General features: G+C 45.9%; 1 protein-coding gene across 3 annotated transcripts in view; it reads right to left on the minus strand.

Annotated features, from left to right (window-relative positions):
* The window catches only part of HTR4 (5-hydroxytryptamine receptor 4), a 172,858-nt gene that overhangs the window by 24,650 nt on the left and 131,672 nt on the right, over nucleotides 1–16,536 (minus strand). The window contains exon 8 of one of the 3 annotated variants that reach the window (XM_047778990.1): nucleotides 12,787–15,427. The exons of the other annotated variants lie outside the window; for them this stretch is intronic. Within the exon in view, the coding sequence (XP_047634946.1) occupies nucleotides 15,337–15,427 (91 nt within the window). The 3' untranslated portion in view covers nucleotides 12,787–15,336. Of the gene's footprint in view, nucleotides 1–12,786; nucleotides 15,428–16,536 lie in introns of those variants that run through there. 3 annotated transcript variants of the gene reach the window in all.

Below are 16,536 nucleotides of genomic sequence, written 5' to 3' on the forward strand. Positions count from 1 at the left end.
ACTTAGCTCTTTTATCTGGCTTTCTAGTTGTTGCGACTCTATCTTTTCCTGACTAGTAACGTGGGGCCACAAAGGCCCATGCAGCAAAGTTCATGTATTTTCTCTCTCCTCTAGCAGCACAAAAACCTTGGGCAAGTAAATAAATAAAATCTGGTATCTGTGAGGAGGGCTAAGGCATTTGTTTCATGAGAAACTTGAGGCCCAGAGGGAAAGTGGCTTGCCGAGAAGTCACCCAGCTGGTGAGGGCAGGACTCAAGGTGAAATCAGAATCCATGTTTTTTTTCCAGTCTATCGCAAGTGAAACAATCGGTTGCAAAGGAAGGTTTAAATAGCAAATAAAGGCCAGGAAATTAGAAAATAAATAGAGTCTGCTCTCCACTGAGAGGGCCACTGCTCCATGAGACAGAGTTCTGGAATAACTTGGCCTTTTCCTTTCTTGACTGCATGTTTCCGGAGGCTCTGTGTGGGGAGAGGAGATGCAGTCCCAAGGATGCCCTCGATAAGACCCCTCTCTCCTGGTTCCGCCCCTGACTCATGTCCCCTTGGCCAACCGCCCACTCGCGGGCTGGCCAGGACAAGCCGTCCACCAGAAACAGTGCCTTGGCTCAGCCAGCCGGGGGCTTTTCACTTCCAATTATAAGTCCCTCGCTCGACTTCCTTTTCTCAAAGCCCCAGAGACGGACACCTCACCGTCTCCTCCATGACAAGCTCCTGAGGATGATAACGAGATGCGTGCGAAGGCTTTGGAGGAAGACGTAAGCCTGCGGGGTGGAGGAGGGCAGTCTGTGTTCTGGCCAAGAACTTAATCGTTACTCGGGGGCATATGGCCCCACGTGGACCCTGGTGACAAGAAGAACATATGCTGGTGACTACCACGCTCATTCGGGAACCAAGGCTGGAAAAGACATGACGTAACCCCACTGGCACTCGGCCTTGGGAAAGACGCAATTGAAATGAAATGTTCTGATCTCGACCCAGGATTTTATTTTTTTTTATTATTATTTTTTTTATTTCCCCACTGTACAGCAAGGGGATCAAGTTATCCTTACATGTATACATTACATTTTTTTCCCCCAGCCTTTCTTCCCTTGCAACATGAGTATCTAGACAAAGTTCTCAATGCTACTCAGCAGGATCTCCTTGTAAATCTATTCTAAGTTGTGTCTGATAAGCCCAAGCTCCTGATCCCTCCCACTCCCTCCCCCTCCCATCAGGCAGCCACAAGTCTCTTCTCCAAGTCCATGATTTTCTTTTCTGAGGAGATGTTCATTTGTGCTGGATATTAGATTCCAGTTATAAGTGATATCATGTGGTATTTGTCTTTGTCTTTCTGGCTCATTTCACTCAGTATGAGAGTCTCTAGCTCCATCCATGTTGCTGCAAATGGCATGATGTCATTCTTTTTTATGGCTGAGTAGTATTCCATTGTGTATATATACCACATCTTCCGAATCCAATCCTCTGTCGATGGACATTTGGGTTGTTTCCATGTCCTGGCTATTGTGAATAGTGCTGCAATGAACATGCGGGTGCATGTGTCTCTTTTAAGTAGAGTTTTGTCCGGATAGATGCCCAAGAGTGGGATTGCGGGGTCATATGGAAGTTCTATGTGTAGATTTCTAAGGTATCTCCAAACTGTTCTCCATAGTGGCTGTACCAGTTTACATTCCCACCAACAGTGCAGGAGGGTTCCCTTTTCTCCACACCCCCTCCAGCACTTGTTATCTGTGGATTTATTAATGATGGCCATTCTGACTGGTGTGAGGTGGTATCTCATGGTAGTTTTGATATGCATTTCTCTTATAACCAGCGATGTTGAGCATTTTTTCATGTGTTTGTTGGCCATCTGTATATCTTCTTTGGAGAAATGTCTATTCAGGTCTTTTGCCCATTTTTCCATTGACTGATTGGCTTTTTTGCTGTTGGGTTGTATAAGTTGTTTATATATTCTAGAGATGAAGCCCTTGTTGGTTGCATCATTTGAAACTATTTTCTCCCATTCTGAAAGTTGTCTTTTTGTTTTCTTTTGGGTTTCCTTTGCTGTGCAAAAGCTTTTCAGTTGGATGAGGTCCCATGGGTTTATTTTTGCTCTAATTTCTATTGCTTTGGGAGACTGACCTGAGAAAATATTCATGATGTTGATGTCAGAGAGTGTTTTGCTTATGTTTTCTTCTAGGAGTTTGATGGTGTCCTGTCGTATATTTAAGTCTTTCAGCCATTTGGAGTTTATTTTTGTGCATGGTGTGAGGGTGTGTTCTAGTTTCATTGCTTTGCATGCAGCTGTCCAGGTTTCCCAGCAATGCTTGCTGAATAGACTTTCTTTTTCCCATTTTATGTTCTTGCCTCCCTGGTCAAAGATTAACTGACCACAGGTGTCAGGGTTTATTTCCGGGTTCTCTATTCTGTTCCATTGGTCTGTCTGTCTGTTTTGATACCAGTACCACACTGTTTTGATGACTGTGGCTTTGTAGTGTTTCTTGAAGTCTGGGAGAGTTATGCCTCCTGCTTGGTTTTTGTTTCTCAGGATTGCTTTGGCGATTCTGGGTCTTTTATGGTTCCATATAAATGTTTGGATTATTTGTTCTAGTTCTGTGAAAAATGTCCTGGGTCATTTGATAGGGATTGCATTGAATCTGTAGATTGCTTTGGGTAGGATGGCCATTTTTACAATATTGATTTTCCCAATCCAGGAACATGGAATATCTTTCCATTTCTTTACATCTTCTTTGATTTCTTTGATTAAAGTTTTATAGTTCTCGGCATATAGGTCCTTTACTTCCTTGGTCAGGTGTATTCCGAGGTATTTGATTTTGTGAGGTGCAATTTTAAAAGGTCTCGTATTTTTGTATTCCTTTTCTAATATTTCATTGCTGGTATACAGAAATGCAACTGACTTCTGAATGTTAAACTTATGTCCTGCTACTTTGCTGAATTTATGAATCAGTTCAAGTAGTTTTGGGGTTGAGTCCTTAGGGTTTTCTATGTATAGTATCATGTCATCTGCATACAGTGACAGTTTGATCTCTTCTCTTCCTATATGGATGCCTAGGACTTCCAAAACTATGTTGAAGAGCAGTGGTGAGAGTGGGCATCCCTGTCTTGTTCCAGATTGGAGGGAGAAGGCTTTCAGTTTTTCCCCATTGAGTATTATATTTGCTGTGGGTTTCTCATAAATGGCTTTGATTATATTCAGGAATGTTCCCTCTATACCCACTTTGGCGAGGGTCTTGATCATGAATGGATGTTGGACTTTGTCAAATGCTTTTTCTGTGTCTATTGAGATGATCATATGATTTTTGACTTTTTTTTTGTTAATGTGGTGTATGATGCTGATTGATTTGCGTATGTTGAAACATCCTTGTGAACCTGGGATGAACCCAACCTGGTCATGCTGTATAATTTTTTTGATATGTTGTTGGATTCGGTTGGCGAAGATTTTGTTGAGAATTTTTGCATCTATATTCATCAATGATATTGGGCGATAGTTTTCTTTTTTGGTGGTATCTCTGTCTGGTTTTGGAATGAGGGTGATGGTCGCATCATAGAATGTCTTTGGGAGTATTCCTTCTTCTTCAACCTTTTGAAAGAGTTTAAGGAGGATGGGCACCAATTCCTCTTTACATGTTTGATAGAATTCGCCTGTGAAGCCATCTGGTCCTGGACTTTTATTTGTAGGGAGTGTTTTTATGACCTCTTCAATTTCATTTCTAGTGTTCAGTTGGTCTGTTTCTACTTGATTCAGTTTTGGCAGGCTGTAAGATTCTACAAAATTGTCCATTTCTTCCAGATTGTCAAACTTGTTGCCATATAGTTGTTCATAGTATTCTCTTATGGTTTTTTGTATTTCTGCTGTATCCGTTGTGATTTCTCCTTTTTCCTTTATAATTTTGTTTATTTGGGTTCTTTCTCTCCTCTTTTTAGTGAGTCTGGCCAGGGGTTTGTCAATTTTGTTTACCTTTTCAAAGAACCAGCTCTTGGTTTTATTAACTTTCTCTATTGTTTTTTGAGTCTCTATTTTCTTGATTTCTTCTTTGATCTTTATAATTTCCTTCCTTCTGCTGACTTTAGGCCTTTTTTGTTCTTCTTTTTCTAATTCGTTTAGGTGGAGGGTTAAGTTGTCAATTTGGGGTCTTTCTTCTTTTTTGAGAAAGGCCTGTATTGCTATAAATTTCCCTCTGAGCACTGCTTTCGCAGCATCCCATAGGTTTTGAACGGTTGTGTCTTCATTATCATTTGTTTCAAGGTAGTTTTTAATTTCCTTCTTGATTTCCTCATTGACCCATTGGTTTTTTAGTAGCATGTTGTTTAGTCTCCATGCAGTAGGTTTTTTCTCTTTCCTTTTCCCATGGTTGGTTTCTAATTTCATGGCATTGTGGTCAGAGAAGATACTTGAGATAATTTCTATGCTCCTAAATTTATTGAGGTTAGCTTTGTGTCCCAATATGTGGTCAATTCTTGAGAATGTTCCATGAGCATTTGAGAAGAATGTGTATTCTGATTTGTTTGGATGTGGTGTCCTGAAGATATCAATTAAGTCTAACTTTTCTGTTGTTTCCTTTAGGATCTCTGTTGCTTTATTGGTTTTCTGTCTAGAGGATCTGTCCATTGGTGTGAGGGGTGTATTAAGGTCTCCTACTATGACTGTATTCTCATCAATATCTCCTTTTATGTCTGTTAATATTTGTTGTATGTATCTGGGTGCTCCTGTATTTGGGGCATATATGTTGACGATAGTAACATCCTCTCCTTGGATGGATCCCTTAATCATTAAGTAGTGTCCTTCTTTGTCTTTCTTTATGTCTTTTGTTTTAAAATCTATTTTTGTCTGATATGAGTGTTGCGACTCCTGCTTTTCTGTCATGTCTATTGGCATTAAATATTTTTCCCCACCCCTTCACTCTCAATCTATATGTATCTTTTGTCCTAAGGTGAGTTTCTTGTAGGCAGCATGTTGAAGGTTTTTGCCTTTTTATCCACTCAGCCACTCTGTGTCTTTTGATTGGGGCATTCAGTCCATTGACATTTAAGGCGATAATTGATAGATGATTATTTATTGCCATTTTGAACCTCATGTTCCAGTTGATTCTATGGTTCTCCATTCTTCCTTTCTTTTTTTTTTTTTGGTTGGATGGTCTCCTGTTATTATCTGCTTGAGTGTATTTTTTTTTTCATTTTTTGCAAATGCAATATTTGGTTTTGGCTTGTGGTTGCCCTGTTTTTTAAGTATGCTAACCCCTTCCCATAATTGTGTGTTTTAGCCTGATGGTCCTGTAAGTTCAAACACTTCATTACTATATTAAAATTAAGAAGAGAAACATACAAACAAACAAAAAGGGTTATTTATTTCCTAACATCCCTTGCCCACATTTTATGGTTTTGATGACTCTTTTTTATTTTTTTCTTTTTAATTTTATTTTGTTTGAAGCATGTTCATGATTAAATCTGTATGCTGGCTTATTTGAGTGACTGCTCTCTGATTGCGGTTTCCTCAGTCCTAGTTCTTCCTTTTCTTCTTTTTTTTTTCTCTTTTCTTTTTTCTTCCCTTTCCTTCCTTTCTTTTTGGTTTAGAGAAGCCCTTTCAAAATTTCCTTTAACCTGGGTTTTGTGTTGCAGTATTCTTTAAGTTTTTGTTTGTTGGAAAAAATTTTTATTTCCCCTTCTATTTTAAATGATATTCTTGCTGGATAGAGTATTCTAGGTTGCATATTTTTTCCTTTGAGCACTTTAAATATCTCTTGCCATTCCCTCCTGGCCTGTAGTGTTTCTGTAGAGAAGTCAGCTGATATTCTTATGGGGGTTCCCTTGTAGGTAACATTCTGTTTTTCTCTTGCTGCCTTTAGGATCCTCTCTTTATCACTAACTTTTGCCATTTTTATTATGATGTGTCTTGCTGTGGGTCTATTTGGGTTCAGTTTGTTTGGGGCCCTCTGTGCTTCTTGTATCTTGAACCAGTATCCTTTAGATTTGGGAAGTTTCCAGTGATAATTTCTTCAAATATATTTTCCATTCCTTTATCTTTTTCTACTCCTTCTGGAATTCCTATTATGTGTAGATTGGCCCGCTTTATATTATCCCATAGGTCTCTTACATTGCTTTCCAGTTTTTGGATTCGGTTTTCTGTCTGCTGACCTGATTGGGTGATTTCCATTATTCTACCTTCCATATCACTGATTCGTTCTTCTGCATTATTCATTCTGGTTTTTACTGCCCTTAGTTCAGTTTGCATCTCTGCAAATGAATGTTCTAGTTTTTCTTGGCTCCTCCTTATATGTTCTAGTTCCTTTCTGAGGGTATCTGCATTACTGTTCATATCTTCTCTTAATCCCTTCAGTATTTTCACTATTTCTCTTTTGAACTCCAGGTCTGTCAGACTGCAGAGATCTGTTTCATTGTTGACTGTTTTGGGTGAGTTCTCCTGTTGGTTTGGCTGGGGGTGGTTTCTCAGCTTCTTCATCTTGCTTGTTGTTTTCTTTCTCCTGAGGGAGTTGTACTCTCCGTTATCGGGTAGTGTTTGCCTTGTCACTGCCGTGGAATATTTCCTGAGGGCTGGCGTTGTTGGTCAATCTTTTTTGAGGCAGTGTGCCTTTTCTGGAGTGTTGATGGGGCTAACAGTGTTTCTTTGAAGCAAAGGAGGACTTCCTGAGGGTAGACAGGAGTGGGAGGTCCACACCACGATGGTAGCACATTTCACTTGGTCATGCAGATCTTGCTCTGGTGTTTTTAGGCTGTGGGGTTCTTTCAGGGGGTTGGCGGTGTTGGGCAGCTGTTCCTCAGGAGTGCAGCACCCCCTGGGGGCTGGAGCAGCTATCTGTCGACCCAGGGTTTTAAAACACAGATAACGTCTGACCTTTCATCCAAGGCTCCAGACCAATTTAAAAACACAGATAATGTCTGACCTCTCATCCAGGCTGCCCAGATACTCACACATACTATGAAATGTCTTCTAATTTTGGAGGGAGAGTCTCTTCAAAATTTGATGGCATTGCTTCTGTCCCTTACCTTCTACACAGACAGGAAAAGAGAGGAGGAACTCTCGGGTAGGCGAATCTAGGCTTGTATCCTGGTTTTGCTCATTATCACTTGTAGGTCCTTTGTTTAGAAGCTTAGTTACCTTAAGCCTCATTTTATTTATCCGAAAGATGGGGTTATTATTTAGAATTATGAAAATGACAGTAAAGTGCCAACTATCTGCCTGGTGGTGTTCTAATCGCTATGACACGCACATTTATTTTAAACCGGGTTCGTGGCACGTGGAAGGTCCAGGGCTGGAAGCCAAGCCGCGGCGGAGGAAACTGTGCAGTTACGTCGCAGGCCCTGGGGACGTCCCACAGTGCAATTCTACCCCACTTCCACAACCTCCTAAGTCAGGCAGCACCGACGCCTCTATCTCACTCATGAGGAAACTGAGGATCCAGACGTGAACTGGCCCGAGGAAACACAGATGGCAGTTGTGAAGCTAGGAGTCAATGCAGGCAACGTTTTTTTTTTTTGAGAATTACATGTGAAAAGACATGCAAAGTGTCAGAGGAGTACTGACATATCTTAGAGGCTCGATACAGTTGGGCCCTCTCACCGTCTTGGAAGGGCAAGTGTGACTATGGCTTGGCAAACTCACACTGGAGACAAGAGAGAGACATGTTGGGCGTCCCATTAATAAGACAGCTGAACTCTGTGTCCTGCCCACACCCCTCATGTGAATCTTCTCTGCTCTGTAACCAAATCCCTTCGCTCCAGCTTCTCCTGAGCCGTGTTCAGAGCCTGCCCCCTTCTGGACTGGGGGCTGTCATGGAAACGACACCGCCGGCCGCCCTCACCAGCTCCCCACGCCTGGCTTCTCCATACCCTTTGCACATGTCTCTACGCGCAGTCCCGGCTTTCAAATGCATCCAGCTACACTCCAGGGAGTGCCGCCTGCACGCAGGGACTCTGCTCCGCTGCTGCTGAGCGTTCACCTGCTGAAGCGTCACGGCAACACTCTCAGGACAGGTGACCCCCCCATCCCTGCACTAAGAAGAAACAGAGGCTCAGAGAGTCCCAAACCTTCCCACAGTCACAGTCAGTAACTAGAAAAGCCTGCATTGAAACTCATGTCCAGCTAATGACAAAGCCCAAGCTTTCAAGCACAAAAAGCTTCGCAAGTTATAGATGCAAAACTTAAGCCAGAGAGGGGCAGAGACTTGTGCAGAGCCACACAGCAGGTTAGGATGAGGAGGGAAACGGGACATTTCCTGACATCTCTGAGCAACTCCCACGGTGCCCCTTCCGCACCCATAGCCCAGACCACCCACTAACGCGGTGCTCTGCCCCACGTCTGCAAACGCTAATACTGGGGAAGGGGTGCCCCTGTTCTCCAGGATGACACAACAACATCTGGTAACTCACACTTCAGCCTGATCCACCACCACACTCTAGACGTACAAAACTATAAGCTTAAGTTCTTTTTTGACTGACAGACATGAACCAAAAAAGGCGGGGGGAAACCTTGCCATAAATTAGGGAAATAAAAATATTTTAAAACTTTAATCCTTTGCTCCTTGTAAGAAATATGATAAATATCTTGATTTTATTGAAAACTGTCACAGAAAGTTTTTCCTCTTATCAGAAGGCTGCAGATTTTGCAACATGTGGAGTCTTACCCAGCAGAGCCGCAGTGAGAGGCGAGAGCTGAAAGAACTTTGCAGGATGATGCAGTGCAGCTGCTGTGAATAAAAACTCCACATTCTTCCAAATAAGCAAACTCAGTGAATTTACTGCAGAGCTACTGTGCATAAAATCCTGTGTTGGACACAAGGAAGAGGGATTAAAAAAAAGATGATCGGTAAGAAGGGACTCCTGTCTTCAAGGAGCTCAAAATCTGGGATCTGGAGGAACGCTCAGAGTAGGCATCGTCCATGACCCACACTGAAAAGCACAGGAAAACGCCAGGAGAGTAAGAGGTAAAGTGCTCTGGGGATTGGAATCAACAGAAATCCCCATGCTGTCGTGAAGGCTGGAAAAGACTCCAGGTGGAGGTGGCATCTGAGACAGACCGTGTCAGAGGCCTAGGAGACACGCACCCAGTGGAAAGAAGGAAGCAGCAAACACGCTGAGGGTGAAACGCAAAGAGCAGGTGAGGGGAACATCGAGCAGAGAGTCTGCTCTGCAGGAATAAAGAGGCATGGCTGGAGGCAAAACTCTCAGTAGTAGACTTAGGAAACTGAGCACGGCCAGCGTTTGGTTGGCAAGGAGGAGTCCTTTGGAGGCTGTGATCGGGGAATGGCGCCCTCAAAGTTGTGTTTTCGAGCCAGACTTCCTGGTGCAGATGAAGACAGCACCCCTCGCAGAAGGATGATGTCAGGAAGGATGGAGGTAGAAGCGGCGTGAGGAAAACTGACTGAGTTTATAACCAGATCGATCGCACGTGCTCTCATCTCTGATGCAATGAATGGTTTTATAGAAAACCGCTTTCCGGCTGGTTAAGAATTGGTCTTTACTTCCTATTAGACGCTGTTTGGAATGAGCATATGTAAAATCAGTGAAGAACCACTGTAGAAATGCATCTTCACTCATTTACAGACAGTCAACACTCCGTGGAGAAAGAGGAGAGGCAAGAGGAAACACACATATAAGAAGAAAATTCTCCTGATTCAAGGATGGTTCTTGCTGCTAAAGAAAACAGGCCTCAAGTGGATCGAGCCACCTCAGCAGGTGGACACAGGGATAAAGGCTGGCCTTGGCAGGGTGTGGTTCCATTTCCTCATTTCTGCTTTGGATAATTTCTTTATTCTTGGGAAGTATCAGGTTAACTTTGGAAGTTCCCTGGCTAGGGGTCGAATGAGAGAATCAGAGCTACAGCTACCGGCCTATGCCAGAGCAACACCGGATCCTTAACCCACTGAGAAGGGCCAGGGATCAAACCCACATCCTGATGCATACTAGTCAGGTTTGTTACTGCTGAGCCACAGCGGGAACTCCCAGGGTAACTTCTATGTGATGGGAAAATGATACTTACCTTGTAGGGTTTCATGTAAAATGCTTCCTACAAAGCCTGGCCCATAGTAAGCAGCCGATGAATGATAACTAAAGCTACCATGTTATGGTCAGTTTTGCTTACTTCTCTGACCCCATATCCTACCATTTTCCCCACATTCGCTGAATGCCATGCACACGTGCCAAGCTTGTTTCTGCCTCAGATTCTCTGCATTGGCTGCTCCCTTTGCCTGCCATCACATTCCCCCAAATTAACACGACTGACCCCTGACTGACTCTTCAAGGGCCCTGTCCTGGGTCACAGGGGGCTGGCCTCCTCCTGGAGGCTTTCTGCTACCCCAGGGGGCATACGCATCCCTGCCTCAGCTCTATGCCTCCTTCTCTGCAGCACTTGGGGGTCTGGTTAATGGATATATGTCTCCTTGTGTATTTTCTGCCACCCAAATGAGGGAGCAGAGATCTCATAAGTATTGTTTATTACCGGACCTCTGGCTACAGGCCCTGAAACGTGGTACGTGTTTAACAAAATATGTTTCTCTGAACGTTGCAATGTTGTTGACAGAATTAAACTCCATACGACACAGAAGTCACCTAGCACAGTGACTCTTAAGTCAGTGTTGGTGCCCCCGCCTTGCGTGGGTCTGGAGACCCGCGGCTCCATAGTGAGGAAAGATGATTTGGAAGGAGAAGCAAAGAGAGGACAGCCGTCCAAGGCCAGGTGGGCTGAGGTCCTGAGGTCTAGTTCTCGGCCTTGACAGCGCAGGTGCTCCCCTGAGAGCGGAGGCTCAGGTTGTCACTCCAGATGGACGGTTCAGGACATGGGGCGTTTTCCGGAAGCGGGAAGGAGATACGTGGACGGGTGTGATTCTGAGCAAAGTGATCAGGAGAAACAGCTCACAGGAGTCTCAGACATGCTTTAGGAAAACTGAGGGAAACCAAGCACCATCACCCACTTTTAGTGCAAAGAGCCTGGTCCAGCTGCCTAGGTGTTTTGGCTGCCAAGAAGTCTCCTTTCAGGGATGGATAATAAATAACACACAGAGACGAGGGACCCAGATCCCCGTTGACCACCCTACTCCGGCTACTGTAACGCAGTTCCCGGTAAATCTGTGTACAGAGAAAGGATTCTGGCTGAACACCTCATTCTTAGCCACCTCTGCACGTTGTTTTTTTTTTTCTTTTTCTCTTCAGCACATGGAGGTTCCCAGGCTAGGAGTCCAATCAGAGCTACAGCTGCCGGCCACAGCCACGGCCACACCAGATTTGAGCCTCATATGCAACCTACACCACAGCTCACAGCCAGATCCTTAATCCACTGAGCAAGGCCAGGGATCAAACCTGTGTCCTCATGGATACTAGGTGGGTTCGTTAACTGCTGAGCCATGACAGGAACTCCCACCCCTGCACTCTACATATGAGATGGACCAAACAGAATAACAGGGCTGGGTACCCCATCCCTGAGTGCTGATGGGGTCTTTCCATCGCCTTGCCCTCAGAAGAGCTGGGGCCTGGATGTCACCGGCGCATGGCCCAGGCTAATACCCCAGGAGTTCCGGGGCAAGGGAGTGGGACTCTAGGATTCCAGGGGCTCTGTGACACCAGGAAAGGAGGCCCATGCTCCATGACCCACTTCAAGACCTCTGAATGTACAGGCTTGCGGTCACCCTGCCTTGAAGGGCGTGTGCCCCGGAGCGGCTGGCTGAACGCTTGCCCTTCCTGTGTTCTTGACATGACCCACGAAAGAGAGACGTGTCCTAACAGTTGAGGCGGAGGTTACAGAGACGCTCCACAGAACTGGGCAAGGAACGGACTTTGGCATTTTATTATGTACTTAAAATTCCATTACCAGCTTGAAGACTGAAGATTTCCCCCATGTACGATTTATACAAACATGTATACAGAATGCACAGATATAAATGTGTAATTTATCAATGTTTATCAATAAATAGAATTTATCAGTTACCTCCCCAAAAAGTCCACATAGGCTCCTATTCTTCCCAGAATGCATCTTGGGAACTGTGACAAAAGCAGATCATTATAAAGCCAAGGATATTTTCCATAGAGATAAATTAGAATCAGGGATCCTTGTGTTTCAAACCTTTTTTAGATTCAAGTAAATCATAAGCATAACTAACAATTTCATAAAACCAAAAATACAACCATCATTAAGTGGGAACTATGTCTAGTCACTTATGATGGAACATGATAATGTGAGAAAAAAGAATGTATACGTGTATGTGTAACTGGGTCACCATGCAGTACAGTAGAAAAAAAAATAATGCATTGGGGAAATAAAAAAAAAAAATTTGTATGCCTCTGAAGTTACGTCATTAAGCTGCATGTTCTATATAATGGGCACATGTGTGCTTCATATGTGGATTCCACAAGGGGACTCAGTTCACCAGAAACTGTGTCAGTGGCCCTACTTGTAATTCTGCTTTATCAAAAATGTAAAAGAATTAATGTGTTTAATGATAACTAAAGAACATTAAACCACAACTAACAATTATTCACACAGACTATCAATTGGGGGAAAAAAAGTCTCAAAATTATCTGGTTCAGTATCTTAACAGAATCTTTATATAAAATTCTTGTCAGCTGGTCATTCATGATCTGATCCACAGTGGAAGGTTCTCTCTTCATAGGCATATGGAGGTTCCCAGCCCAGGGGTTGAATTGGAGCTGCAGCTGCTGGCCTACACCACAGCCACAGAAACGCAGGATCCAAGCCATGTTTGCAACCTACACCACAGATCACGGCAACACTGGATCCTTAACCCAGGGAGTGAGTTCAGGGATCGAAGCCCCGTCCTCATGGATGTTAGTTGGATTTGTTTCCGCTGCGCCATGACGGGAACTCCTCCACCCACCTCTCTGCTTTGAGAACAACAAAATCCCTTCAAATGAGAGTGTTTGTGACATATGAATTTGCAGTGTTGGCATGCTGTGGGTAACCTGTGGGGGGACGGGTGAATCTGGAAGAATGGACCCCAGAAAGAGAGCCCTATGATATTGTTTTTCAGCACAGAAAGCTCACTCTCCACACTGGCTCATCTCTTGAAGGAAGTCTCAGTCCCTGAAAGCCCAGGGGCATCCACAGTAACTCAAAGTTACAAACAAACAGAATGAGATTTTATGATTTACACAACATTTTCACAAAAATTACCTTCATCTCCACAACTCTGTGAAGTAGGCAGGAGAAACTGTTTCTGAGGCCAGAGCTAGGGGTCCAGAGTCACATGGTAAGCCCACACTGCTTCGGTGCCGCGACTCTGCCGCCCCCCTGTCCTCACTGCCTGGGCGCATGGAGGCCACGGGCAGTGTGGGTAGCAGCTAGGCCGACAGTGTGAGTCTCATGGCCAGGTTCAGGGCCTTGAGACTCAAAACCTTGTTGCTCCCTCCATCGTTAAGACAAAGGGAAGGACCCTCCCACCCCCAGAAAGGTGGTTGCCTCCAAAACCCCAATCTCGCAACCGCAGAGGAGCAGCGACTTAAGGAAGCACAGGGACTGGTTCGTCCAGAGTCAACGCACAAGTTAGGACTTAAACTTTGTTCCCACATGACGAGAATAGGTCCCCCGTCAGTTCCCGGCGAGTGCCCCAGCCTACACCAGGAGGTTTCAGCCTGGCCCAGTATTTCTCAAGAGCAGTTGGGAGTTCCAAGTCACACTCCCCTAAGGCATGACTTTCTCCCCAACAAAATTATAAGCCTTTGCAGGACACAGAATTATTATTATTATTATTATTATTTTGGCCTTTGGATGGTTTGGGGGCCATCTTCTCTTCCTCACTCCAAAGTCCCTTTCCAGCCTGGCACAATTCCGCAACGGAAGCAAGCATCGCTGGTAAAGGTAAGTGACTTCAAGCAGTAAAAACAAGGACAGCGTGATGAAGTCCTGCGATGCGACCACATCACAGCCAAGACGAACACGGACGCCTCCCTGGCTCTGGGATGCGGCAGTGTTCACCTCCCTGGGACCTTCGTTCCAGTGCAGACGGCAAGAGCCATGAACTCAGCTTTGAATGGAAGACATCCAGAGTCATCTGAAGGGCAAAGCTGGCAAAGTCGAAGGTCTAGAAGGCCCAGAGGAGGCGTCTAGTTTCTTTGAAACGAGGTCAAAAGGCAGGCAGGCCACACCTTTTCGAGGTAGCTGATGGCTATAGCAGCATCCTGTTGTCATGGAAACAGACAGGAAGGTAGAGATCCCCTGGTCCAAACTTGAGTTGATCGATGCAGAAAGGGAGGTCCAGGGATGGGCTAGCGTGGGTCACGATCTCACAGCACGTTACAAGAGGAGCCAGGGCTGGAAGTCAGGTCCTCTGACGTCGAGTCCAGCGCTGCTTGGTCCTGCTTCCTCCACCTGGGGAGACCACCGTGAGTGACAAGTCTGGGCAATGTGAGCCCCCAGCACGGCTCTCCTCTGGGAGCAACAGGGCCAGATTCAGGGATTATAAACGGGTACCGTGGGCTTTGCCGCAAGCTCATGGGAAAGATTCCAAAGTCTTCTCACAAACACTACGACGCTGCCAGCCCTGCCCAAGGCTCTTGAGGAGAAGATCTGTTCTAGGAAAGTGAGCATCTCAGGGCAGAAGAGCCTCAGGCCACGGCACTGGGGGGCTCCTGTCTTCAGCTCCCTCCGAGGCTGCTGCAGAGGCTGTTTCCTCTGAAGGGTCTTTACTCTGCTCCTTCCACGGTGAATACACAGAGCATGTCCTGAAGAGAAGCAGCGACATGGACACAGGGACAGCCAAGGGGAGTCTGCACCTGGCACGGGGGCTGCCGGGAGGAGGTGCACTTGGACCCAGACTCGGGGGGGAAGTGCCCCCGTGTCTGGCACAGAGCATGACAGAGATGAGCCAGGGAGTAGTTCCAACACGGCTGTGACAGATGAGAACGGGCAGGAGAAGCGTGTTTTGGACACAGCTCTGACCAAGGCCAGCACAGGGAGGGTCGGTTCTGCTCTGACAGCGTCTGCGAGCAGGCAAAGCCAAGAAGGACTATTTGGAGACTCTGTGACTGAGACAGGACGCAGTGAGTGCTTCTGCTTGGAACATGAGCGAGACAAACAAGGCACAGGAAGGGGGCATATTAGGAACAACGGAAAGGGGGAGGCGAAGGCGAAGGCCAGAGAGAGGGAAATAAAAAGAGCCCTTCGAGGGGGATCTCTGGAGGAGAGCCCCCAGGGAACACGAGGGGCCTCCTGCCCCCGACCCCCTCAAGTGCCACCTGCTGGAATCCCGGAGGAGAAGCCCCATGGGTGTGCGGTGCTGGGGGAGGACAACACGGGGCGCGGTCACATACACGCAGCAGCTTAGGACCTGGCCTGCTCTCAGAGGGATGCTGTCTTCAGGGTCTCGGCCCCAGGCCCTAAGTGTCACTGGGCTGAGCAGCCACCAAAGGAGAAGTTGCTGGCGGGTGGCACTGACTCTCCCAGTGGCCACCACACTCCACTGCATCCCTAGAGAGGGGAGAAGACCAGAGAACCTCAGAGTTGGACCGGACGTCGCGGACGGTGAAAGAGCCCCCCTGCAGGAAAGCCCTGTGCATGCAGACGGGAGGGCGTGCGGCCCCTGCGTACACGTCTCCACGGACCGGCCAGAGGCCATGGTGGAGTCTGAGCAGCTCCAGTCACTGGAAAGAGCTCATTAATGTCCAGCCCAAATCAGCCTTCCTGCAGCTTCTACCCGTGGAACGACCACGCCCTCCAGGCCCCTCAAAACTCTCCCTCTGCTCCTTCTACCCTCCAAGCTGCCTCTTCTCCAGGCTACACGCGTCCATTTTCTGTGACAGTTCATTATATATTACAGCGTCCAGATTAGTGCCCATAATGGGCACTGTCTTCTAAACACAATCCTCACCGTAATTATCTTGAAATTCGGTACCAGGCAAGAGCCCCAATCTGCACAGGGAGCCCGACCGGGCACGGCCTGTCCGCCATCCGTTTAGTTCACGTCTGCGAACACAGGCGACACTAAGTTCATTTCTGGCAAGAGAGACGTGCTCCTGCTCATATGCTCAGGCCACTGCCACCGTTCAGCTTTCTGACACACAGCTGTCAGTTCCTGCGGTTCTTGATTTCACTGGTGAAGTTTAGTTTATTTTTATTCATTCATTCATTTATTCATCTAATCCAAATAATGGATTTTGTCTCTGTTGAATTTCATTTTATTGTCTTGGTATCATTTTAGTCAACTGAGCCAATTCTGTATCATAACAATTTCAACATTCAAGATTTCGATTATTCAGCACAGACTCGAACTAACCTTAAGGCGTCTACGAGCACAGAGGAAGATCAGATAACCTTTCAGTTTAGTATCACGGGCCATTTAGATCCTGACTCTTGAGTGAAGAGAAAAAACCACTGATTGAATAGGGCTACGCCCGGGAATCGTGGTACCCACCACAGCCTGGCAGCCCAGCAAAAGGGTAACAAACAGAGTGCCTGAGAACGGACCCACCCATAGAAGACTCGGGGCCAAGCCTTGCTGAGATGTCTCTGCTGAGCAGTAAATCTGTCTTAATAGATAATGCAGTTAGTTGGCATGAATTATTTTTTAATGAAATAAC

The sequence above is a fragment of the Phacochoerus africanus genome, chromosome 4, assembly GCF_016906955.1.
Source record: "Phacochoerus africanus isolate WHEZ1 chromosome 4, ROS_Pafr_v1, whole genome shotgun sequence".
Taxonomy (NCBI): domain Eukaryota; kingdom Metazoa; phylum Chordata; class Mammalia; order Artiodactyla; family Suidae; genus Phacochoerus; species Phacochoerus africanus.